The sequence below is a fragment of the Drosophila willistoni genome (assembly GCF_018902025.1).
Source record: "Drosophila willistoni isolate 14030-0811.24 chromosome 2R unlocalized genomic scaffold, UCI_dwil_1.1 Seg200, whole genome shotgun sequence".
Taxonomy (NCBI): Eukaryota; Metazoa; Arthropoda; class Insecta; order Diptera; family Drosophilidae; genus Drosophila; species Drosophila willistoni.
The window spans coordinates 6,676,830-6,700,962 of record NW_025814051.1 but is presented as its reverse complement, the minus strand read 5'-3'; the positions used below and the strand labels follow the sequence as shown (position 1 = coordinate 6,700,962).

The window sequence follows — 24,133 nt, the reverse complement described above, 5'->3', positions numbered from 1 at the left end:
TGTCAAAAAAATTAATTTTATTAGTATTCTTAGAATAAATTGTTCAACAAAAGCAATAACAGTGTGAAATCTAAATGTTGATTTAGATTGGAATTTAAGAGCGCAACTATTTAAGTAATTCGATATCGAAATTATCGAAAAATCGATAGACTGCGAAAATCTGGCCACACCTGACTACCGGCTGCATTACGAGAAATCAGCTGTTTGCGTGTTATAACGAAGAGGCAGCCAAAATGTTGCGCCAACTAATCCGAAACTTTGAATGCGCCCTAAGATTGCAAGCTACAAGGGCCAGAACACCAATCCGTCAATCCTCCCTCTTCAGCCATGTGGAGACAAGGCCCACAAAGTCGCTGCTAACAGCTACAGCATCCACAACTACCACAGCGAATCCCGGTGAAGTTGACCATGAGTATGTGCCCTATTGCGGAGACAACGAAAGGGGCACCAAGGCAAGTGCACTGATTGCAGAACTGAGGCAACGCTTTCGCGTTACCGAGAGTGATGTGCAACGTATAATGAGCGATGAGCATGTGCATCGGCATTACCGCGGCCGTTCTCTGACCCATACATTGGACGCTCTGCAACTGGTGGGTGTGACAAAGAAGAGTTTTGTCGAATATCCTTGGCTTATGACACTAGATAGCAGTAAGTTAAAAGAAGTGAAACGAATTTCTCAAAATAATAAGCTTTTTCTTTTAATAGCACGTCTTAAACCTAAGCTGGATTTAATTGAAACCATGGACATCAAGGACATAAATCATTTTGTGCCCTTCTTACGACTCACAGTGCCACGCCTACGCAAGTTAGTCAGTGCCCTAAACGCTGAAAGTGCAGCAACAAACCAACCAAATCGTGTATACTATATCAGTGAAAAGCTTCAAGTTAGTCCAGAGATTGTCACCAAATATTTGTCAAAACGTTTGTTCATTCTTGAAATGCCTTTCGAAATGTTTGAGAAAAATCTCCAACACATGGTCGACTACAATGTGTCACCCATTAATATCTTAAAAGATCTTTGGGCATTTCGCTATACTCCGAAATCGGTGCAATTGCGCCTGGAGAGAGCTAAACGTGCCAAGAAGGATAAAATTATGCCATGGATGGTGCGTTGTCCAGAGCCCATACTCCAGCGTTCTCTGAAACTCACTCTCGACGAACTACAAGTTCTGGGTGAATTCTCATCTGTGGTAGAGTATTTGTCGCATCGATTGGGCTTTAGTGTCACCGAGACGAAAGCAATTATGGATAAACATCCGCAGGTTCATACAGTGCGGGTCACAAAGGTTTGTCTTGCCGTCATTTCTTTTGATTATATTTAAAATCTACTTTTTCATAGATCAAAGAAGTCTTGGACTATCTGCTAAATGAAGTCAACTTTACGCGTTTTGAAGTTGCTCAAGTTCCTAGAATACTATGCCATAGCTTGAAAACCACTCGGGCTCGCTTCGAAGAACTGAAATCCCATGGCTGTCGTCCCTCTACTCTTGTCATCCTTTGCCGAAGTCGTCGTGAATATGATAAATTTTTGCAACAATGGACAAGTAGTAAGAAACCCTCACACGATCATCAGGAATTAAGTAGTTAAAAAGGAAGCAAGACTGAACTTTTGCGGGTATTTTTTGTTAGTTTAAGTTCAAAATTTGCTTTGTTTTACAAAAAAATGGAGAAAACTTATTAAATATTGATCAAATGTATATAAATTAAGCAGAACTTAACCAATTTGTTTTTTATTATTGGCAATAATATAAAGCAAAGGAAAACATTTCGAAGCAAAATTGAAAGAAGATTATTATTAATTACACAGGCCGACATTTTCGAGGTCATGAAAAAGTGTTCCAAGTTCAATAGGTCTTTTATAGTAATTTGGGGGTGCTGATCACGGCCCTGTACTTAGTTTTTGCCCATCACGTCAGGATTTCGAAAAAAATGCGTTGGAATTATTCAAAATGGCCTCATTTTCAAAATTTTCTAGTATAATATAAACAAGTTATTATACTCAAAACGTTATTATTTTAACCTATTAATATATTAGGTATGATTTAAACGCAATTTACACAAAATCAAAGAGGCGTTTCTTTGTTATCATGCATATTATCATACACTTTGGATATGGTTCCAAAATGAGTAAAATTCGAACCAAAAAGTATGCAATAGGGATTCAAAGAATTTGCAACTTGTTAATTTTAAAGAATTATTGTAATTTTATGCATCTAACAAATTGTTTATAAGTAATGTTGGCAAGCAACAGATATTTTTCTTAAACAAGAAATTCTACAATTCGTTAAAAATGTAGAAAAACAATTTTCAACTTTATATAATATACTTTTGGGTGCCTATTTTCCAACCCTAGATCCCCTAATTTCACAAAATCTGGACGTGATAAACAAAAACTGAATATGCAGTCAGAATCAGCGTACCCGAATTAGTTAAAAACACTTCTCAGGTTAACGTCACCAAAAATCATGTCGGCCTGTGTTATTATTTAAGTTATATTCCAACATTTTATTTGGAGTCGAAAACGAAAATAGGACGACTTCATTTTCCGTTTTTTTCCGCTTGACCAAAAAGACGACTGCAATTTAAAAAAAGTTATCCATTATTGTAGAAAGGAAGTTTTGTAAAAAGTTATTTACCAATTGAATAAATTCCTTACATTTCTCAGTTTAAATAGATTTCTTGAACTTTTTGTTTACACAATTTATTTATTTATGACAGCAATAATTTTGACATTTGCAATGCTTTTGCTAATATATGTATATATTTGTAGACATAAATAATTCATTTGAAATACAATTTGATTTAAACACATTTATGGATTTTTTTGTTTTTTCTGAATTCTTAGCTAAGTTTTAAATACGCTTATTTTTGTTTCATTTGTGCTTCATGTTTGAATACCATTCCGTAGTTGTACTTGAACAGAGAGATAGATTAGCATAATGGGATTTTAATTATCATTATTATTTAATAATACGTTTTGTAAGTAGCTAGAGAAGACATGATGGGTGGGGGGTAGTGGTGGCTTACACCGAATACACAGAATAGATAAAGCTATTTGAAATAAAAGTTAAAAACTATTTGAATAAAATTCTGTTTTTTGCAGCCTCCCATTGATAAGCTCGTTACGTTTTATTACCTTATTTTCTTCTTCGTTTCTTTTGCACCTTTCGAGATGGAAATTAAAATTAAATACATAGTTGAGAACCTCAATTATTGTGCTTGGAAAAAAAAGGAAAACAAATCTTTGGTTTGCAATTAGCATGTGTGTGGTAGATCTGTTGATCCTTGAGGGATTGTACTATAAAAGACTTAATCACGCAATGCCCGACGTCTCTCCCAGGCAACCTGCATAGACCATATGCTCAAGGGTCGCATGTATCCAATAGAACGATAGCGTTTTTCGCCATACAAAGCTTCAGGCGTTTCGAAATTCATTCCAATTCGTTGAGAAATGGTTTTATACATGCCGCCAGCCGTTTGGAAAGCTTCATCAAACATTCCCTCTTGAATCATGGTGGCTGCCAGGGCATAGACCACACCGGGCCATACTTCTTCCGCCTGTATGTTGCTATTATCGACATGACCCGCTTTCGAGGGTTCGCTGACATTGGCAATAAAACCATTTGCTGCCCCTATGTTACCATCATGGAAGCCCATTACATTGTTATCGTAAATACGTTTCAACGCCGTGCGAACATTCTCTTTGGGATAGATTTCGTAATCAAAGCCACAAGACTTTAAATACCAATGGCCACACAATTGATCGGCCATTATTGTGTCGCGATGACTGTGCGAAAGATCAAATCGATAGTAACTACCGTTCCAGAGTTTCTCCTCCAGCGAATGTTTACCCTTCTCGAGTATATCCTGATAGCGCAAGCAATCGTTAGGCTGATCCAAAATCGTGGCCATGGCAGACATTGCCTGCAATGAGGCTAACCAGAGGCCAGAACAATAAGCACTTGGTCCATCCATAACCCAAGAATCATAGGTTTGGTCGGGCATTTTTGTATTCTCAATGAGTCCATCATTATCCTTATCATATTCAATGGTCCTCTCCATTATGGCCTTGCAGGCAGCATACATAGATTTCAGATATCCAATTGCATCCATGAGATAAACCTTTCCATTGGTCTCATTGATATACATTGAGGCAGATTTGCGATTCTCTAAATTAGAAAAAAACAAACAAATTATAGAAATCTTTTATTAACTATAAATTTTTACTTACGTTGCTTTTCATCTGCCGAATTTTTGCGTTTATTATCCTGGGAATAGAGTTCATACAAACTCTCCTTATCGATAAACTCAATTGAACTAAATTTACTGGCATTATCCGCCTGGGCCTGGGCCAATTCATTGAGTACATAATAATCTCTGTAGACTTGTAGCACGAATTTCGTATTGAGATCTTTCCACTCATTCACATCGTGAATGTTATAGCAATTGATTAAGGTAAAGGGTTCTACAAAATATTCCAAACAATCAAAATCCATGTACCTGGAATCCTTATGAACACTCAACTCACCTTCATCAGGATCACCCAGATCATGGGGCACACAATTCTTAACCTTTCGTGGCATTATTTTGCCATCGTATAGCATTTTGCGTGTATCATTTAACTCGGCGGCAATGGCATCTTTGAAATCGAATTGCAAACTCACTTGCAAATTCGGCCAGAGATGGGCCAAGGCTGGCGATGCATAGAAATGGACATCATAAGTATTATACATGCGATACTCGTGTCCCTCGAGATAACCAAAACGACCATAGGCCAAGCGTGGATCATCATAGGCCAATTCCTTGCCCAGCGAAGAGTCACATTTTAGCCAAATGGTTCCGCCATCGGAAATGAAGTAAAGTTGATTGAATATGGCGCATTTATACCATTCGGGCAGACCTCTGCAAGGTGAGTAATAAAAGTAAAATGATTCAGAGTGACAATTATCGATGAGGGTTACAAGCAAAGTTGGTTCTAGGCTGTAATAGTATAGTGAATTTGCAACAAATTTATGATTTTCTTCAATTATCTTCAAACAAAGTTTGCCTTGACGATTTTTTATCCAAAACCTCTGAATATGTTTCAAAAAGCGCATTCTTGGACCGCTTATTGCATACTTTTAGGTGCAAATTTGGCTTATTTCTCCCCCTAGTACCGTCTATGTTTATGAAAGTCAAAGATTTCGATCAAGTCGGATGGACTTATGTCAAATCTCTTTAGATAGGTTGAGTAAATTAAGATTTAGGTCCTTTTACCAACTTATTCATTAAATTTATTTCAATCTTTTAAATAGGCTCGTTGTAAGCTATGCTTTTCTTTTTACACTTCAGCTGGTTGTAATTCTCAACTAGTTTAAGTGAGATGGTATGGGCTTACTGATCACTTTAGGGATTTAAAACTAAAATTTACTTTTTAACTTTAATTAATTTTACAAAAGATCAAAGAATTCGAAAATTAACACTTTTTTAAGTTTTTAAAACTTCTCTTAGAATACCCATTACTTTCTGCTTTAAAATTTCTAAAGATTTTTAAGTCTAAATCTAAAAATTTAAAGTTTGGAAAGAAAAAAACTCAAAATCCGTTTCTATTATAATTCTGTATAGAGATTTAGAGACATTTTTAAATTCTAGACTGATCTGTTAAAGTTTTGGTTGCTAGTTTTCTTGGAGTAACTTACTCATCATTTAGAATAGGTCGCTGCCAGGCATCGATAAGACGTTCCCAACTCTGATAATGCTTGAGAGCATATTCACAAATTCTTGGTCCAGCCTCACCAGAATCGTCAAAGTATTTCGTATAATATCGTGTGTGGGTTTTTAGTTTTCTAGGAAATTGAATTTTCGGCATATCCCAGGCCAAAACAAATTCCAATTCATGCGATGCTTGCGGTTTTAATGCAATATGAGCACAAACTGCCACGCCAATGTCCTTGGCTGCAAAAAGAAATCACAATGAACAAATTTAAAGTAAATTAAAGTAACACCTCACTTACTCTTGAGTGTCTCCTGGGTAGGCTCATCACTTAGCTGGCCATGCTCTTTCAATTGTGCCCACAGTGCTTCACCATTGCCAGCCGGATCGAACTGGGGACAACGCGTAATACTTATATCGGGCAAGACGCGACATGCCAAATTGTAGCTACATGGCATATCGGCTATCTTTTGCCTTATGGCCACACCTTTGGCATGTCCTTCGTTAATTAACTGCGATTCAGCACCACCCTCGGCATCCTGTTTCTTATTCCCAGTGCCATTCTTGAAGGTAAATGTGATTGAAACCTTTCGCTCCTGGTCACAGACATTCTCGGCGCTCCACACAAAAACGGCACAGGGTAAACTTGACTCTTTATAATCATGGGGTATGACCGGTGATATCTGGCGACATATCAAACGTACACCATAATGCGAGAGATCATATTCGGTCCAAGAGCGTGGATATAGCCCTGTATAACTGCATCGGGAATCATCGATATTTGAATGCCAAGTGCTCAGAGGTTGACGGGAACGACTGCTGCTGCAATTGGGCAGTTGACATTTAGTTCTCGATTTCTCATCCTCATCAGCTTCCGTATCATTGTTATTAATAATTGAGCTATCTGTTGTTGCTTTCGATGCCGCTGTTGTTGTTGTTGTTGTTGATGATGATGATCTTTTGTTGGTGCTACTTTATGTGAATGGTTTTTGAGTGCAAAGCAAAAAGCAGAAACCAATACGAACCAAAAGTGCAAAAGTATCCCCAAAAAAGAACAAGAATAGAAAAACAACAAACCCAAAATATTCGATTATTGGACAATCAATCGATCGTTTTATATCCAAGTGATTCGTGTTTTTGTTTATGAATGTTTTTTGTTGTCGTTGTCAGATTTTTTGATGTTTTTTCAACATTTTTTGTGCGCATCGAAAAATGAGAGAATAAAAAATTATTTAAAATTTTTATATGTAAATAAAAAATTTACTTTTTGTTTAAATACATCACCAAAATGTGTGCAATAGATGGTTGTTTAGTAATACTTAAAATAATCAATGTGTTTATGTAGAAATTTGTGATAGATTTACAGACAGAGTTAATATTTTAAAAGTTAGAAAAGTGAGGAAAGTTTTGGGGCTATAAGAGAGGCTGTTGAAAAATTCGAAATCGAAATCATATTTTTTTATAAATACATTCTATATCTATTGTGGAATATATGATGAAATAGATTTTAAGCCTGGTATCAAAACATTTAACTTTTTTTTTAAGACTAGTTAAACTAGTTTAGACTGGTCAATATAATATGTATATCGGAAACGACTAATCCGATCGCCCTGCTCAGCTCGTTAGGGGCTATGAGCTAAAGTACTACATATATTTCAAAAAAGACACATCGGTTTTTTGTGACTTACAAGGGGAACTTCTGGTGTGCGAATCATCGGATATGTTGTAGAATAGCCCGTCATTTGAAGCTGTGTAAAATCTTGTTAAACAGGATCAAAACAATGGGATTATTTCTTAATTATTCCATTAAAAAGGTTATTATAAAATTGTTCCGATGTTTATAACGCAGAGAAGGAAACTCTTCCGAATTATTCTTCATCAGCCTGAGAAATTATCTTCTTTGATAATTTTTCTTCAAATTCGTATAAAATTTGTATTTTCAATATATTCAAATATTCCTATCTCAGCTTTAGTCAGCTAGATCACACAGATTAAAATATTTTTTGCCTTTTGAAATTAGATCACTTAGTCCGCTGAAATCGTGTTGACCAGTGGGGCAACTTTTTTTCCCATGACTATGTAGTCAATTTCCCGTACTCTACCACAAGAAGTTTCCCATATATCTGAATAAAAATATTCTTTTAACTTTATTTAACCCTTGAAGCATCAATGGTTTTTAATGACTGTTAAATAATTTATAAAAAAAAAATATGAAAAATAAGATTTTTTTAAAGATTTTGGTATTTTGTATAGGTTGACAATAAAGACATGAAAATATTTAACCTAAATTAGTTTCCTGAATGATTTAAAAAATAGTCTACATTTTGAAAATATAATTTATAAAAAAAAAATTAATATGATTCAAATTTCAAAGTTCTAACTTTAAAAGTTAAATCTTCAAAAAATCGAAAAACTGCTTTAAAAAAAGCCGTCGCACCCCTTTAAAATAATAAAATTTTCTTAGTCTGCTTTGTAGTTACAGTAAAATTTATTTTAAAACTTTCTAACTTAAAAATTTTTGGAGCTAAACTATTTGTGAAGCTTAAGTTATTATTAAAATATAGCTTCATGTAAGCCTTTGTTGACAATAAGTTTAGTTTAATAGATTTTAATTGGTCTAAATGTTATATACAAGCAACCCAATCAACACTTTAATTTGTATACAAAGTTTAGAAACTAAATTGAATTGAATAGAAATTTTCGAGTGTCTCTGAATAAAAAAAAACAATTTCGCTTGTCTAACCACTTGGGATTTAGTTTACCATGTTGTTTAGATTTAGTACTCAGCTGTGGTTAATCTATTTATGTATATCTAACAATTAAGTCATTCCTTAAACCGACACTTTAATGACCTTGTTTTTCACTCATTATTTTGTATTGTACAAATAGTTATTTATAATCGAAAATCGATACAACTAAATTATAATAATTGCTACCGAAACAAAAAAAAAAAACTAATTTACAGAAATTGTATTCATGTCACTTCTGTTTCGAATGAAATGACCCAGAAAAAAGTTCATTGATCCACATATTTACACGATATCAATACATCAATAATTTACCATTTTTGTTGTATTTTAAATGGAAAGAAAAAAGAAATTGGAGTCAAGATAAAATAAAACAACAATCACACTCAAATTGACAGCATGCAAATGTGAGTATACGAAACACGAATAACAAATACAACAACCAAATGGGAAAATTTGAGAAAAAGCCAAAGAAAGTGAAAACCAAGCTAAAGGCATATATTTAATGAAAGTCTCTGCATGAAAGTCGACAATAGTTACACATATATTTAGTATTTTTTTTGTTTTTTTGTTGTTCTCACCTGCATTTGGAGAGTAAACTCTGAAATATGGTGCAGCCCTTTTGATCTTTGATGGTGACTATAAACTGATTGGCCAGCACCGTATTGTACTCATAGATGCCGGGACGCATTTGAAAGCGACAAAACTCGCCAGCATAACCACGTCCGATGGTTCCACCGCCAATGCCACCAATGGGTACACCATAAATTTGCTTACCATTCTCCATATAATAATAATCCATATAGACACGACGACCTTCACGCGACACTTTCCAGTAGTAGGCCGCATATCTGCCAAGCAAAAAAAAAAAAAGAAAATGGAATCAGTTTTTCACTATTCAAATTATCCCCCAAAACAAGATGATGATGTCATAATTATTGTGTGACTACCCCAAGTGAAATTTGGCTTGGGGTTGTTAGCACACGCATATCGAATTTAAGGGGAGGTTTTTAACCCAAGCACATACCATTTGTCAAGGTCAGTGTCTCACTGTCGCCACGAGCCAAAGTCAAGTACACAAAATTGGGGTGGTTCAGTGGCTAGAACCAGCAAATGTGTCTGGGGGGGCAATCTCTTAAACCCAATGAAATGGGCTTAGCATTTGACCAACAAGATTAATTCATAGCAGACTTAACAGCACATAAAAGTATTTCATGAGATTAGCTTTGGCTTCTCTTGATACTTGATGAGTGAACAATATTATCAATTTACTCTACATCGACTGATTTGTAGACTCTTAAGCTTGAAGAAGAAATTCTGATTTGTTTTTTATGATTTATAGAAAACCAATGAAAGAATTTTATAATATTTTTTAACTTCGTTGTCTTCTTTATCGAAACTTTGTTGTCAATTGTTGTTTTCGTTTTCAAATCTGTTTCAAAATCGTGAGCAATTTCACGCCGTTTTCGAACATGCCGGTCTTAGCTCTGAGAAAAATGTCTAATTGAAAACTAATAGAAAAATATTTAAGAGCCGTCAATTATAAAAGTTAATAAGAAAATTTGCAATTACTTTTCATTCCACTCACTTAAAAGCATATGTTTTAAAACCAAAATCTTAAATTCAGCTCCAACAAAAACATTTACATTATTAATTTTGTTTAGTTGCGTGATATTTTCGAGTTTTCATTGCGATTATAAAAATAAAAAACAAATTCCTGATTTTGTTTTCGAAAAAATAAAATATGTTTTGTGATTGTTAAACTTATAAATTAGATTTTGAAAACCATTATTGTTTAATTATATCGATTTCGGACAGGGCTGCAACAGATTTGATTTTAAGGTGCAAAGTGGTTTTTTGTGGTAATTACAGTCAAGTCTCGATTGGAAATGGCAAGGGAACAGAATTTATTACGAATTATGTAGTTTTTCGATTTAACGTATTTCTATTCCAACGAAGTTTTTTCAAGGGACCAGCAGATTCTTACAAATTATTGAGGTTTTCGATTTAGCAGGTTACGAATTATCGAGACTCAACTGTAGTATACAAGGAATTCAAATCTGTGGTCAAAAAAATTCTACCTAATGTAGTTAGGACAGAACCGGCTGTTCTAAAAGTCGCTTTGAATGTTCAGTCGATGTAATATTCATTTAGTAAACGGTGTAATTAATTTCATTTATATTTTTAGATTATATTGGAATATTTGGCAGTCCTCGGTAGATGAGTTGTCTAAGTGGCCCAGTCATTTAGTCAACTGAAGAACGAGGATCCGGGTTCGAATCCCAGGCTACTGTATGGATGTAGTTTTCGTCTAAGCCGAAGGCCTAAGTTGCCAGTGCTTGTAAAATATAGTTAGGTTGATAGTTTATAACTATATCCTATGCTTTAATAATAAAATTCAATAAAGATAACTTATATTTGAAATAAAATTAGGTTGATATTGTATTTTTTATTCGATATATGGTCTCGAATTCAGATATTTTTTTAAACCCACAAAAATTGAAAATGAGGGGAAAAATAGTATTTTCTCTTTACACTTAACAAATCAAACTAACTAACCGTTTACTTCCCTTTAATTTTAACATAATCAAAAAAAAAAATACAGAATTTTTACAAACATTTTAACGGAGAATCTGAATCCTCTTTTTGATAATTTCGTATACTAGAAATTCTTTTTCAATTAATTCTCTAAACAAACGTAAGAGACGTAATTTCATTTATTTGCCTAAGTACAATAAACAGCTGTCATTATCCAATTACTCCAACTGATTCAAATGATCAGACTAAGCGAAAAATAAAAAGAGGGTGACCCAAATGCTTAGAAATAGTCTCCAAGTTTGCACAATTCGCATAAAGTCGCCCATTATTGAGTCTAATTAAAAAGTCAACAGACTCGCGTGCTTGGATTTTCAAATCACAGCCATTATATGTATGTATGTATACGCGATTCATTTAGGCCTTCTTTTCGTATTTGCCATTATTATTAGCCATAACGAGTCTCTGCAAAATTTACACGTACTTCTCGCCCCTCGCCATCGCCCACACAAACTGTGTTTGCTTAATTATATAAATTGCCAAGTGGCCAAACAAAAATTAAAAAGAAGAAAGAAAGAAACACAACAACAGCAAAACAATTTTATGCTTATAATCTGCAAGATAAAATTTCATTTTTATAATTGAAAATAATTGGATAAATGAAATTGAAGCGCAACTGTGCGCATGCATCCTTGTTTGCGCTGCGTAGTCGGAAAAGGATATGGCACAATCCCTTTGAGGCTAACCATGAATGGAATGCCTGTAGCAATTATGCGAAAGACTTTTGTGCTATATGTACTCATGTATATATGTACATATAGAGTCAACATGTGGGTGGATGGCAACTGCCAATGACAGCAACAGAGAAACCTTTTTTGTATCGTTTTTTGGTTTCTCTTTAAATTGCATAAAAGGTATAATAATGTGAATTAAATGGTATCTTTTTTTATGATTATTAAGTGTAAAACAAATAATAAAAAATTTACAAATGGTATGGCTTAATGGTGACTATGCTAATTGAAATTCCATTACATTGTTGTCATATATTTACATAAATATCTGGGCAAGTAGCATTTATGTATGTTTAAGCAGACGTGATAAATTATTAAAGTTCATGGCAAATTTGATTTTTTCTTGCACGATATCTTAGCTAAAGAACTCAACATACAGCTAATAGATTCATTTTAGCTAATAGATAGATACATTATATGTGATATACATATTAAATAGAAATTAACCGCATAAATTTTATACTCAAAAGTGTATAGAATTATTGTTCATTTTATAAACATCTAAGGACTTTAGAATGACTTGGATTATTTCAGACCCACCATATCACTGTGGAGAGAGTAGAGTATGTAGAGTATTTTCCTATTTAGCAGCACAGCTTAAATTATTGAGATCAGCATCTATATAGTTCACTTACTTCGTTCTTTATTATTATTAATTACACTGTGTGACAAAATTTCTAAAATTGTTCTAGATTATTTCAAGACCTTCCGATTTTTGAAGGTGCACTTAAACTGAGAAAAATTTTATACTCTATATAAATATTCAATGTCTTTTTGTATACAAAGAGAGAGAGAAAGGGAAAGTGTCTTTTAAGTGTCTTGTCAATTTCTTGTCAGAACTTCGCAACTCCATTTTTAATAAATAATAAAAGAAAACACAATAATTAATAATAATTTAAATGATTAAACAAAAAAAATCAATAAAATCTTTAATAGCTCAAATTCTTTCTATATTGTGAAAGATTTTGATTGTACCTTTTTCTTATTTTGAAAAAAATATTATAAAATGACATTAAAAGCAAGAAAGATGAACAAAATCGACATCTTTATAATCTTTTTGCTATCGTCTATTCAGCCTTTGGTCGATACGGTGATATTACCTATTTACAACCCAATAAATTACAGATATACATAGCTGACAATATTCATGTTTACCTAGTTTTATCATAGCTTCAAAGTCTCTTAATATATGTATGATCTAGATGAGGCATACAATAGGGTTTAATGCCTTACCATTTACCCTTAATCGAAATACATTTAACCGAATCCCCACAGTTCTTAGAGTGTTTTAATATCTCTCTTTATTCTACAATGACTAAAATTCGGACTATTGACATACCCCGATTTATTGTATAAACATTTTATTAAAAACTTGATGTATTTGGAAAAATCTTTCTGAATTCTCAAAGAAACTGCTAAACTCATGTTGAAAATGAATGCAAGACTATTGGAAAAATAGATCCAATATTGGTGGTAATCAAATTCAATTTAAACCAAATTTCATACTAAATTCGATATAATTAAATCACTAACGAAAAAAAAAACTTTTTAAATACAATTCTACCAAAATTATTTATAATTTATTGTTATAAAACAAGCTCCAGCGAACATATAACTAAGAGACGCAAAAAATATAAATAATTTTTTAGCACCTTATACAATTTGGATTTATAAATATATCTAAAAATTATCTTTTCAAATATATTGGATAGTTTTTAAGTGTTCAATCTTAAGATCGTGGAGTTGACTTGTTTGTAATTTTGTTTTAGAATTTCGAGAATTTTGCAGCTAATTTGAACATTATGAATTTATACTTGGTTGCTCTAAATTGGATCCGTGAAATGTTTCAAAAAGAATATATATATACACCTTTTTGAACAACTGAGAATTTTAGACACACCCTTACGGGGTCGAGATAGAGACGTTGGGAAGGGATAAGGAGTATTGGAGCAAATCGAAGGTAAGTTAGAAAATAAATAAAATGAATTCATATTTCAATCACCGCGGCGATAATTGAGGTTCTGCATCGCCAGCGCCAACAGATTCGCCATTTAAACGTGTACGCCGTAACTTGGGTGCGGCTATGGGATTAGTAATGATATTTGGATTAGTTGTCATAGAATTTTCCTCATTATGGGCATTAAATTGAAGTTGTTCATCGCATAGGGCCGAGGCAAATAGCTGGGCCACAAATTCAGCTCGTTGTACAAGGAATATGTTCTGATCGGTAGTAATTTCCAGTGTTCGAAAGCGATAGCAAAGAAATCGCTGACGGTCCTCATCGCTTTGAATCTTGGATCCTTCATCGTCATGTGGTCGCGTTGTCAATCGTAAGGCAGCACCAGTATTATTATTATTATCATTTCCATTGCTTTGACGTTGCGAGGTGCTAGCCGATTGAGCCGATCCAGTTGCACCACTACCAAGACCACGACCACCACTAACATGTATTAGAGATCCATGGGGTCCAGCAAGCCTAACGAGACCCCCCTGTCTATGTCTGGGTTCGCGTAGTAAACTGTCTAAGGCAAGAAAATTGATGTTCGTGGTGAATTTAAGAATCCTATAGTGTGAGGGGGTTAGACTACCTGGCGTGGAGGAAAGCCGCGATGATCCGCTTGACTGAGGCTCCGGGATAATTTGGTTCTGATAGAAACGCATCATATCGTTCAGAGTGGAATGGGCACCATTTAGACTCTGTTGGGCTGTTGTTGTGGAAGACGATGAACCAGATTGAACTAACTGATGTGGCATCTGATAAGGATGATGGTGATGATGATGATGACGGTGGCGATGATGATGATGATGATGATTATGCTGCTGTTGCTGTTGATGCTGCTGCTGATTATAGGGAGATTGTGCATTGGACTCCATGGGCGGTATCATAAAATTTAAGCGGCTACGTTCCGCCTCAGAAATGGTAAACCGAATATTATCCAATGGTGGCACATTGAAACGTATACGTTCTCCTCCCCTTGGACGTCCCCGACGACGTGGGGTCAAGGGTTCTGCGAAATTAACATACTGTCCACCACCACCACCAAGAGAACCACCTAGAGGAGCCACACTTAGTTCTACATCAGGGAGAGGGAAGAGTTAGTATCGTTGAAGTGTTGATGGTACCGGACAACAGGAACACAACGGGAAACACCATCACCTGTAGATCCCATATGAAATTCTGGTGGCTGCATTTGACCATGCATAACAGCAGCATTCTGTTGTGCAGCTCCACGACGTCCTTCATTCTTATGGGCCGCGGCATGTAGGCTTATCTCTTGGCATCTACGATTCCGATAACTGCCATCGGGGTTAAGAGGTTCTAGATATAAATCCAAAGTAATCCTTGAACGATTCATTAGCGCATTCCTTGAATTCGCATTAGCTGAAAACGCTGCCAATTGTTCGTCCTCCAGAAAAAGGCGAGATGCCTGCTGCTGTTCGAATAGGGTAACCATAGTGGACACTAAGAGAGGGCTAGCATTTGTGTGCACTGAAGAGACATGCTCCAAGAATGTCGATTCATTGAAACCCCACTGTTTGCAGTACGGACAACGATAGCTCTGAGGTGGATCACTGCTTATGTATTCGGCACCAAAATATAATTCCACATCTGCCAACGTATAGACACATTTCACGGGATGATCGAAAGGATGTTCGGCAGTTGTAAAATCATTCTCATAGCATTCGGCGCAAATATCGAAATCGCGACAACTTAAACAGCGATAACAACGACCGGTAAAGGATATTTTACCACAACCATTACACATGATGCCCTCATGGCGATTCATTATGATGCTGAATGATGATCCTGGCGAAGGATATACATACATACACAGTCCTAAGATAACCAGAGCTTAACTTACCCAATCCTTTTGAAGGAGCAACCGCTATTTCCTAATATAATTTCCGATTATTTACTTTTAGTTTATTTATTATTATTATTTTGTGAATGTATATGAAAAGAGTCTCTAAGATTGGAAAAATGAAATATAAAAGACGACTTACTGTATAACTGTATAGTAAGAATTTAAATTATAGTAAGATTATAAAATCATAGGCAACTTCATCGTTAAGAAGTTTATGTCTATAAAGATCTCTCAAGTTCTTTAATCGAAAAACTTTTATTAAGAACTCCTCAATGGCAATGGGCATACAATAAGTTTGAAGCTAAAACTAGTTAAGGAATCCAGCGAAATGAAGCGACCTCACATCGCTCCAATCTGTCTCGGATCTCTAAGAGAGAAATAATGATGAGAATACTCTATAAGCACCTCATTTATATCACACTCTAATTAGAGGGATAAATATAAAGGTTTACTTTTAATATTGTTAAATAAATAATTGTTACTTTCGTATATTTTGGTAGAGGCACTTCTCACGATATTTGTGGAAACTATCAATAACGCTCACTATCGATCTTTCAACATCACTAATGGTTAACACATTAAGAAAGAAATTGTTTTTTACTTCTCTTGTATAAACATGAAATAAAGACGGGTCTTAATCACCCAATCACTGTTAAATTATAGAATTAACTCCAAAACAAACTTCAATTAAGTCAGGAGTAAGTATGAAAACCCTTCTCTAATAATCTCAAGACTTTCTCATATCAGAACATAACAATTCTTTGATCAAACAGACTATTTGATTAAATCCTAACTCTCAACCTGGAAAATGACCCATTTAAGCCACAAACTTTTGCAGTACAAGCCTGAGGCATTTTTATGACCAAAAAATAGTTTTTTAATTGAATTGGAGAACTCTTGTCAACAAAAAAAAAAAAGAAGAGAAAAAGAATATAAAAATGTTGTTCAGCAGAGCTCAACAAACTTTTGCACTGGCAATTTATGAGTGGCAACTGGAAGGGACGAAACTCGGGTCAATGTGGGGTCAAGTGAGTTGAGAGGACACAAATTGCTTGTGGCAAGTAACAAATGAAGTTGGTCAGATATTGTTGCAGGTTGCCTGCCTGCCTCCCACCAACACCAACGCAAAAAGGGGACAAATGAAATGAAATGAAATGGCCTGATGAAAATTAATTTATAACTAAGTTATTGCCAAGGGGATAAGTGAGTAAGGGCAACAATGGGTAAGGTGAGCTTCATCAAGGGACCAAAAGTAGCTTACCAACTCAACGATTGTGGGATTAAGTTCTTGACTTTAACAAGCTTAAAATATGTTTCATATTTAAGAACTTGCTTATTGGTCATTTAGTACTTAGTTAAGTAATTCAATTATTAATAAATAAAAGTTATTTCATCTAGGAAAATTGAGTGCAACTACTAACTAAGAGTTTGAATTAGCTCTGCCATAAAATGGAATAGAAACAAGTAAGTAAATGGAATCATATTTAATCCAATAATCTTATGTTATTTTCCGTTTAAAATAATGTTCATTTCACTTTCACGAAAGAGCTTTCTGTGTAAGGAATAATCGATTCTAATATAAGCCAATTGAATGCCCCACGAATTCGAAGTACTCTACTAAATAGGTGATTTAATATTCATCATTCGCTATCTAAATTGTTTAATATACTTTGTCAGTCGCACAAGCAATTGAAATCTATTCCTCTGGCTTACTGTCAATGCATTTATCTAAAAATAAGATTGATGGGAGACTTATAGGGAGCTTAGTGAATGAATGATTCGAAAAACTTCCATCAAAATATATTCCATAAATATCAAATCGGCCTCACCAAAAACAAACATAAAGTAAAAGAAAACTGAGAAAATTCTCTGCACACACATTGTCACTCAATCTAAAAAAAAACAATAATAAAGAGTGCTATATTTGGGTCTCTGTCGACCTGAATGAGCATTTCAGAAGATGAAAATGGAGCTAAAACTGGAGAAAAGCAAAAGGGAACTGTTTTATTATCCATTTACAAACAAACACATGCTTGGGGTGAAAACATTGACAAATTTTCTTTTCAGCTCAGGGAGGAGTTTTCCGATTCGCCTGGATGAGTGCCAAAAAAAAGGAGGAAAATATCTCCCCTCATCGGCCCCATTTTATCTGCGACAAAATGTACTCTGTGTGTGTGCGTATGTGTGTGTACTTTCCTCCAGGCGCCACATTTCTTGTATCTTTTAAAGTCCCTAGTCTGAGCTATTTGTGATTGGTCTTGGTCTTGGGGGGCAATAAGGAAAACGGAAATTTGTTGGAATATTGCCATCAAAGTTACATTGAACCCACTCAACGGGATCCTGTGAAGTGATTGTACACATGTAGACTGCAAAAAGGAAAGCTTACAAGTTCTTTTCTTTTACTTCTTCATAATAACCAAGTGATGCCTCAAGGCCTCTAACACATGTACATACTTACTTATGTGTAAAATGAAATAAACTCAAGAATTTTTAAGGCACTATTTATCACAAGAGTTAAAAGAGTTAAGTTTCTTACAAATTGAGGGTTCCTTGATACTCACAAATTCAAATATGCTTTGAGTGCAAAGCAGCAAAAATTTTAAATAATCATAATCTGCGCGCATACTAAACAAATCTATGGCTTTAACTTACTTTCGAGAAAATCAGTTTTATTTAATTTGCGCCGACGGAAGTAGGCGTGGCCAACTTTGAAATAAACTTGATCATTGTACACACTACAGCTGGTTCTTATAGTCTCCGAGATCTAGGTGTTCATAAAGACGGACGGACAGTCGGACATGGCTAGATCGACTCGTCAGGTGAAGCTGATCAAGAAGACTGTAAGACTTTAATGTTCCATTTCACCCAATTGATGCATGGTATAAAAATTGATCTTTCCCGACCTTCTAAGTACATATGTATGTATGTATATGTATCTATTCAGCCATAGTCTGAAATTCAAAGCATTGCAAGGATAAGAATTGTTAGGACTTGAAGGAATACAAAATTTGCACAAAACTAAACTAACTTTGAGATAGTTTTACGATGAATGAAAAGCAAGTTCATTCGATATTGAATTTCAGATTGCTGTTGGCCTTCCAATTTTCTTATTTTCGTTTTGTCGTTTGTTTAAACTCATAAATGTTTATTGAGTTTTTATGACTCTGTAAAATTAAAAATTTACATTAAGAGTAAAGAGAAAAGTGTTTGCTAATTTAATTTTTTTCTAACCTTACCGTTTCGTCGATTGGTTTTAGTCATCAATGAATATTTTACTCTAAAGTAAACTTATATATACATATATATTTTGAAAAGTAATCTCCGTTTTGAATTACATTTACAGGTAGAGCTATGTTATAACTTAGTTGAATATCGTAAGTCGTACTATGACATTCCCCTGAAGTCAGATTTAGTTTTTATATACACTGACGAGCAAAACTGTAACACCAGCTTGCAGTCTTCAGTTGCGTAGCTCATAACTCTTTTCGGAGTTAACCTACAATGATGTTTCTTCTACCATTTGATTTTGTAACTATTTAGCTCTCTTGTCCAAAAGTTGGAAGTCAATTGGTCACCCAGACTAGAAATGGTAAGCAAAATTGAAGAAAAAGCCAAATGTTACAGTTTTGCACTCTCTTTTGGCTTTTTCATCAAATGGTAGAAGAATCATCATTGTAGGTTAACTCCGAAAAGAGTTATGAGCTACGCAACTGAAGATTGCAAGCTGGTGTTACAGTTTTGCTCGTCAGTGTACATACAATAAAAAATATAACAAAACAGTCATGCCTCTGTGCATTATGTGTTAAAAGTGGGTCGCTCATTGTGTGAATGTGTAAAATCTTATCAGAATAAAAGGCAGATTAGTTGGCCTTTACTGGAGGTTCTTTTCTAATCGTCTTCTAGACTCTGTTAGCTGCTCATAATATACGTTGATGACTAAAACGGGTGAATCAAATTTTTGGCTATAGAGAGTCGTAAGTCAAACATTTTTATGTATCGTTTTCGTTGGTCAGCAATGTCGACTTCTGCATTTCTGTTTAAAACTTGATAAAGATTCTATAAAATTATTATTTTTTAAAATTTTATTTTTAGTTCAAGCGAACAATGACAAGCAATTAAGTTGAACATGCATCACGATAAGGCAAACAAAAGTAAAAAAAGAGAACATTGTTTCGATATCAAAACCAACTAGCAACTGAATTCATGTTTTTATTAGTTCCTACCTACATACATAAAAAATTTTATCTGTTTTATTTTAGAGAGAGAGCTCTCTCTGATTCAGATAACAAAGAGAAATGGTGTTGCAATATAAAGGAAAGGTAGTTTCCCCAAAATGAAATTCTATTAAATATTTACAATCATTTTATCAATTGAATTCAAGATAAGATTATTTATAACCAGACCCACCTATCGCATACATAGAAATGTAATATTATTCTGGCACAAACACGTCACGAAAAATTTAATGAAAATTAGTCATCATCAAAAAAACTTGCTAAACAAATACAGTTCACCTCTTTATCACATTTCAAATTAATGCAAACGAACCAAAGACCCACTTTCCTCAAAATAGCAAATTATATATGTACATATTCAGATTCATATACACTTGCTGCAATTAAAAGTGTATGTTTGAATCAATTATTTACCAAAACTCAGCTTTGATTCTCTTTCAAAACCTAAATTTTAAACCCAGTTTTTGCCAAAACCTTGAATTTTTTTTTCAAATGTCGTGTCGAAGTAAATTTTTTCAATTATCCAAGCGTTATATGATATAGGCTAAATAGCTATTTAATTGAGATATAACTTATTAAAATTGGTTTAAAAATTACGAAAATACATCGCTAATTAATATTTAAGTGTTTGGATTGCTACTGGCCCAGCTCTGCCTTAATCCGGCATTGGGTAAAGTTAAGTATTTTATTTTCACTTCATTACTTCATTTAACTAATATATGAAAATCAAAAAAAATCGAACTTTTAAACTGTTTGTTTCAAAAAACGACTTCTTTATTTGTAGGGTGCGAATCAATTCGATTTTTTTTTTATTTACTTGGAAACGAAGGCTTGTTTAAATTTAATTTTCGCGCCAACAATAGTGCTAATCAAGAGCTAAAAGTTTTTCTCTTTTTCAAAATTATAAAGTGTTTTGACATACGCTTTTTTTTTGAATGCGTACGAATGTCACGTTCGAAAGTAGAGATTTGCCTATATATATATACAGAAGAATCTCAGGACGCTATGAGTCTTTTTTTGAGTCCTCTATCTGATTAAAATGATAAAAGAACTTTAAAAATCGACTCTGTGATATGACTTCTCCCTAAATTGTTCTAAGCATTTCATAAATTTCCAATAATTTCTGCAACGAATAGAAAAAGCAAGTTCATTGCTCTTATATCATCTTATGTATATGACAAGTGAGAACTTTGTGGACCGACAGTTGGTTGAGGTCAGTTCCGTTTTCAAAACAGAAACAAAAAACATAAATGGGACCAAAACTGTATGTAAAAAAAAATTTGCTATGAAAAACGACAACCGAGTCGAGCCGAGCTAACAAAAGTAAAACATTCTTTTGTATTCAAGCCACCAAATGTGGCCGGGACACGCAAACAGGACTGAACGCCCTACTTGGCGCCAATGCGGGCAGACTACAAGAACAACAAAAAAAATCCAAAAAAAGAGAAGCCAATTTCCACAGAAATGAAAGGCAAATTCATCCAATGTTCGCGCCAAAACTATGCGGGAAAACCAACTGGGCGAACTTCAGTGAACTGAAATTCATTGTATGAAATCCAGGGATAGGCCTAATCAGATTAGTTTGTTTTGTTGTGACATTCTCTCAATGAAAAGCAGAAAAATGTCCTTTAGGTAAATGACTTAACCTCTTGGCACTCAAATTATAATCTTCTTAACTAAGCTAACGATAGCTGAAAGCTATGAAGGGGAAAATTGAGTTTATTCAACATCATGTGTAAAAATACCGTTTCATCCTATAATTTATAATTATATTAGAATGAAACATACAAATAGCGAAATGAAATTTAGGTTCTTAAATTTTTTTATCAATAAAAATCACCAAAGGTGAACAATGAAAATATTGTCCATCAGAAAGTGCATTAGTAGGTAAACGACCTCAATTGATAAGTCTTACTTAACTTTTCACAAAAAATTCCTTGTTCAACAAGTTTTGTTGAACTTTATCGTTTAATGTTTTGTTTTGATAAGGCTTAAAGTATTTTTTTCTTTGTTGTCTAAATTTTATATCTTTATAAAAAATACCAACTCTAAGACAATTTTTGAATATAAATTGGAAGAATTAGATGGAGAAGACATCAATAAGCTCTTAATTTGGACAGATAAATATTTACCTACAATAAAAAATTGAATTAATTAGTTAAAGTCAATCTAAAAATCAGAATGGCCATTAATGATGCTGATCACTACATTGAAAAATATAAATGAATGGATTGAAAAAAGCTTCTTTATGCCCTGTTACCTTTTAAGCTAATCAAACTTCGATTTTCCCCTTCTAAATTTAACACCTAGATCCGTCACCGATATCACCCTCTGGGTTTAATTATATATAATTTGTATTAGTTTCAAAATTAATACTAAAACTTTTTGCACCATTAAATTTTCTAAATTTAGAACCTACCATAGAGTGGACTTATGACAGTTTCTGTTTTTCTTTTTGGCTTCCCTGTAGGCCTAACTTGCTGCCTACATACACACACAATGCCTGCTTGGTTGCGTGATGTCCTTTGAGCCTTTTCCCACTACCATTTAATGACATTTAGTTGGCGCCAAGAGTACAATAGAAAATAGAACAACTAATTTCAAGTGCCTACATGGAGTTACCCTATACAAAATTCGATTAAAAGCATCCATTATCATTTCCATGTTGAAATGAAGGGAAGAAGTATTGATTGTTTCCAGCAAAATAATAACCTTATACGTTGATAAATTGTCATAAAAAATGTTTGTTTTAAGGATTGAATTTTATGCAAAATTCGAAGCGAATTCGTGAAAAGCCTATTGCATACTTTAGGGCGCAAAGATCCACCTAAGAGTTTCAAAATTCAAAAATACTAAAAAGATCCGTGAAATATCACTTAAATATGATATTCTCCATATGATTGCAATATGCCCCTTTAAGTAAGGGGTATTTCAAATTTATTCACTTTATGGGAATTAGCCCCAGTCAAGTGTGTTTTTGTGTGTGTGCGTTCCAGGACCCGCTTCTATATCTATATTTGGCACGCACCCGACATCCATACCCCCGGAAAGGCACCAGAGACACCGAGTAGGTGAATTAGGAAGAGAGAGACACACAGTGAATTATTGATTTCGCATTATTGTTGGTCAATAATTAATTATGTATAAAAAGTACGCCTGTTGTTGTTGTTGGCCCCAGCATCAGGAAGAGGCGGATAACAAGTTGCTTTTGCTTACCTGCATACCAGCGGCACCATGGGCAATGTTTGCTTAATACTTGGACGCAGATTCTGATTCCTCCGCTCTGGCCAGACATGATCAAATTTCAGCTTGAGGCCATAACGCGGAATAGCGGTAATCTCATTGGGATCTTCCTGCTTTAGTTTCTCTTCATATACCGCACTGGCGGAGTCTGGAGCAACAATTCCGTTAACAACCCCCACACCCACATCGCCAACCGCCGCCGCATTACCGTTTCTCAATGTTGTTGTTGTTGTTGACGTTTCCTCCATTGCGCCTTTTTTATTTCTTTTTTTTTTTAATTGACTAGATTTATTTTAGTTTATACGACACTTTTTTGTATTCAGTGCTATTTATTCTTTGGCTTTTCTTTAATTAAGTTTCATCTTGTACACTTGTATTTTTTTAATATTATTTTATCCGCGCGTTACCGTCCGACAGCGCTCACCTCGAAAACAACAACAAGTTAGAGATGGGAAATACACCGATATCACAAAACAATTGATTAGTAAACAAAGTTATCTATTCTTGTCAAAAATAATCGACAAGTCGGAACGTATAATCGATTCAATATTTAAAAACAAACTTTGTCTTTGTCTATTTATAAGCAATTGAAATCTAGATAATCTGATCTTAAACAAATCACTTGAAAATTATTGTGAAGTATATTTTAATTTAAAATTAAAATAAAACCAGAGGGCCGGGGCTTAAAAAAAATAAAAAAGTTTTACCTAAAAAGTCTAAGGTTTGCGAAAGAACGGCCTACAATTCTAGCATTGAAAAGTAACGAAGTTATTGACAAAAGTCACTGTTTTCGACCGATCGTTCCTATGGGAGCTATATGATATAGTCACCCGATCTTAATAAAATTTGGCACAGTTTTTTATAGGTGTAATAAACTTACAAATATTAAATTTCATGACAATAGTTTTGAAAACAACGAAGTTATTGAGAAAAGTTACTGTTTTCGACCGATCGGTCCTATGGGAGCTATATGATATAATCACCCAAACTTGATCAAATTTGGCACAGTTGGTTGTTAGTGTAA

At 34.2% G+C, this 24,133-nt stretch overlaps 3 protein-coding genes across 4 annotated transcripts; 1 reads left to right on the top strand and 2 right to left on the bottom strand.

The window, feature by feature from the left end:
* The first annotated feature begins 181 nt into the window (after positions 1–181).
* On the top strand, positions 182–1,664 carry LOC6643641 (transcription termination factor, mitochondrial). Its single transcript, XM_002066365.4, has 3 exons — positions 182–648; positions 706–1,286; positions 1,340–1,664. The coding sequence occupies exons 1-3, from the start codon at positions 234–236 to the stop codon at positions 1,586–1,588; spliced, it is 1,245 nt and encodes a 414-aa protein (XP_002066401.1). The 5' UTR covers positions 182–233; the 3' UTR covers positions 1,589–1,664.
* A 1,424-nt stretch (positions 1,665–3,088) lies between these two features.
* LOC6643640 (non-lysosomal glucosylceramidase) lies at positions 3,089–23,552 on the bottom strand. Of its 2 annotated transcripts, none has more exons than XM_023176406.2 (7): positions 23,083–23,552; positions 9,021–9,290; positions 5,994–6,661; positions 5,679–5,934; positions 4,529–4,902; positions 4,232–4,465; positions 3,089–4,169 (listed from the first exon to the last, which is right to left on the bottom strand). In XM_023176406.2, exons 1-7 carry the CDS (start codon positions 23,355–23,357, stop codon positions 3,310–3,312), a joined length of 2,937 nt encoding a protein of 978 aa, XP_023032174.1. In that variant the 5' UTR covers positions 23,358–23,552; the 3' UTR covers positions 3,089–3,309. The 2 variants fall into 2 exon arrangements, with proteins under 2 accessions (XP_023032174.1, XP_023032175.1); XM_023176407.2 differs by having other exon boundaries at positions 5,994–6,514.
* On the bottom strand, positions 14,147–15,183 carry LOC26528993 (dual specificity tyrosine-phosphorylation-regulated kinase 1A). The gene is made up of 3 exons (XM_023176408.2): positions 14,923–15,183; positions 14,354–14,839; positions 14,147–14,283 (listed from the first exon to the last, which is right to left on the bottom strand). The coding sequence occupies exons 1-3, from the start codon at positions 15,119–15,121 to the stop codon at positions 14,216–14,218; spliced, it is 753 nt and encodes a 250-aa protein (XP_023032176.1). The 5' UTR covers positions 15,122–15,183; the 3' UTR covers positions 14,147–14,215.
* Positions 23,553–24,133: the final 581 nt, after the last annotated feature.

Bases quoted from the DNA above. Each gene is read 5' to 3' on its own strand.
- LOC6643641 (XM_002066365.4), top strand. From the start codon at position 234: ATGTTGCGCCAACTAATCCGAAACTTTGAATGCGCCCTAAGATTGCAA. The intron at 649-705 runs GTAAGTTAAAAG...TTCTTTTAATAG, and splicing joins GCTTATGACACTAGATAGCA to CACGTCTTAAACCTAAGCTG. The intron at 1,287-1,339 runs GTTTGTCTTGCC...ACTTTTTCATAG, and splicing joins ATACAGTGCGGGTCACAAAG to ATCAAAGAAGTCTTGGACTA.
- LOC6643640 (XM_023176406.2), bottom strand. From the start codon at position 23,357: ATGGAGGAAACGTCAACAACAACAACAACATTGAGAAACGGTAATGCG. The intron at 6,662-9,020 runs GTGAGAACAACA...CACATAAAGTAG, and splicing joins AGTTTACTCTCCAAATGCAG to CACCAACAAAAGATCATCAT. The intron at 4,903-5,678 runs GTAAGTTACTCC...CTCACCTTGCAG, and splicing joins CGACCTATTCTAAATGATGA to AGGTCTGCCCGAATGGTATA.
- LOC26528993 (XM_023176408.2), bottom strand. From the start codon at position 15,121: ATGAATCGTTCAAGGATTACTTTGGATTTATATCTAGAACCTCTTAAC. The intron at 14,840-14,922 runs GTGATGGTGTTT...TCCCTGATGTAG, and splicing joins ATTTCATATGGGATCTACAG to AACTAAGTGTGGCTCCTCTA. The intron at 14,284-14,353 runs GTAGTCTAACCC...TGCCTTAGACAG, and splicing joins GCGGCTTTCCTCCACGCCAG to TTTACTACGCGAACCCAGAC.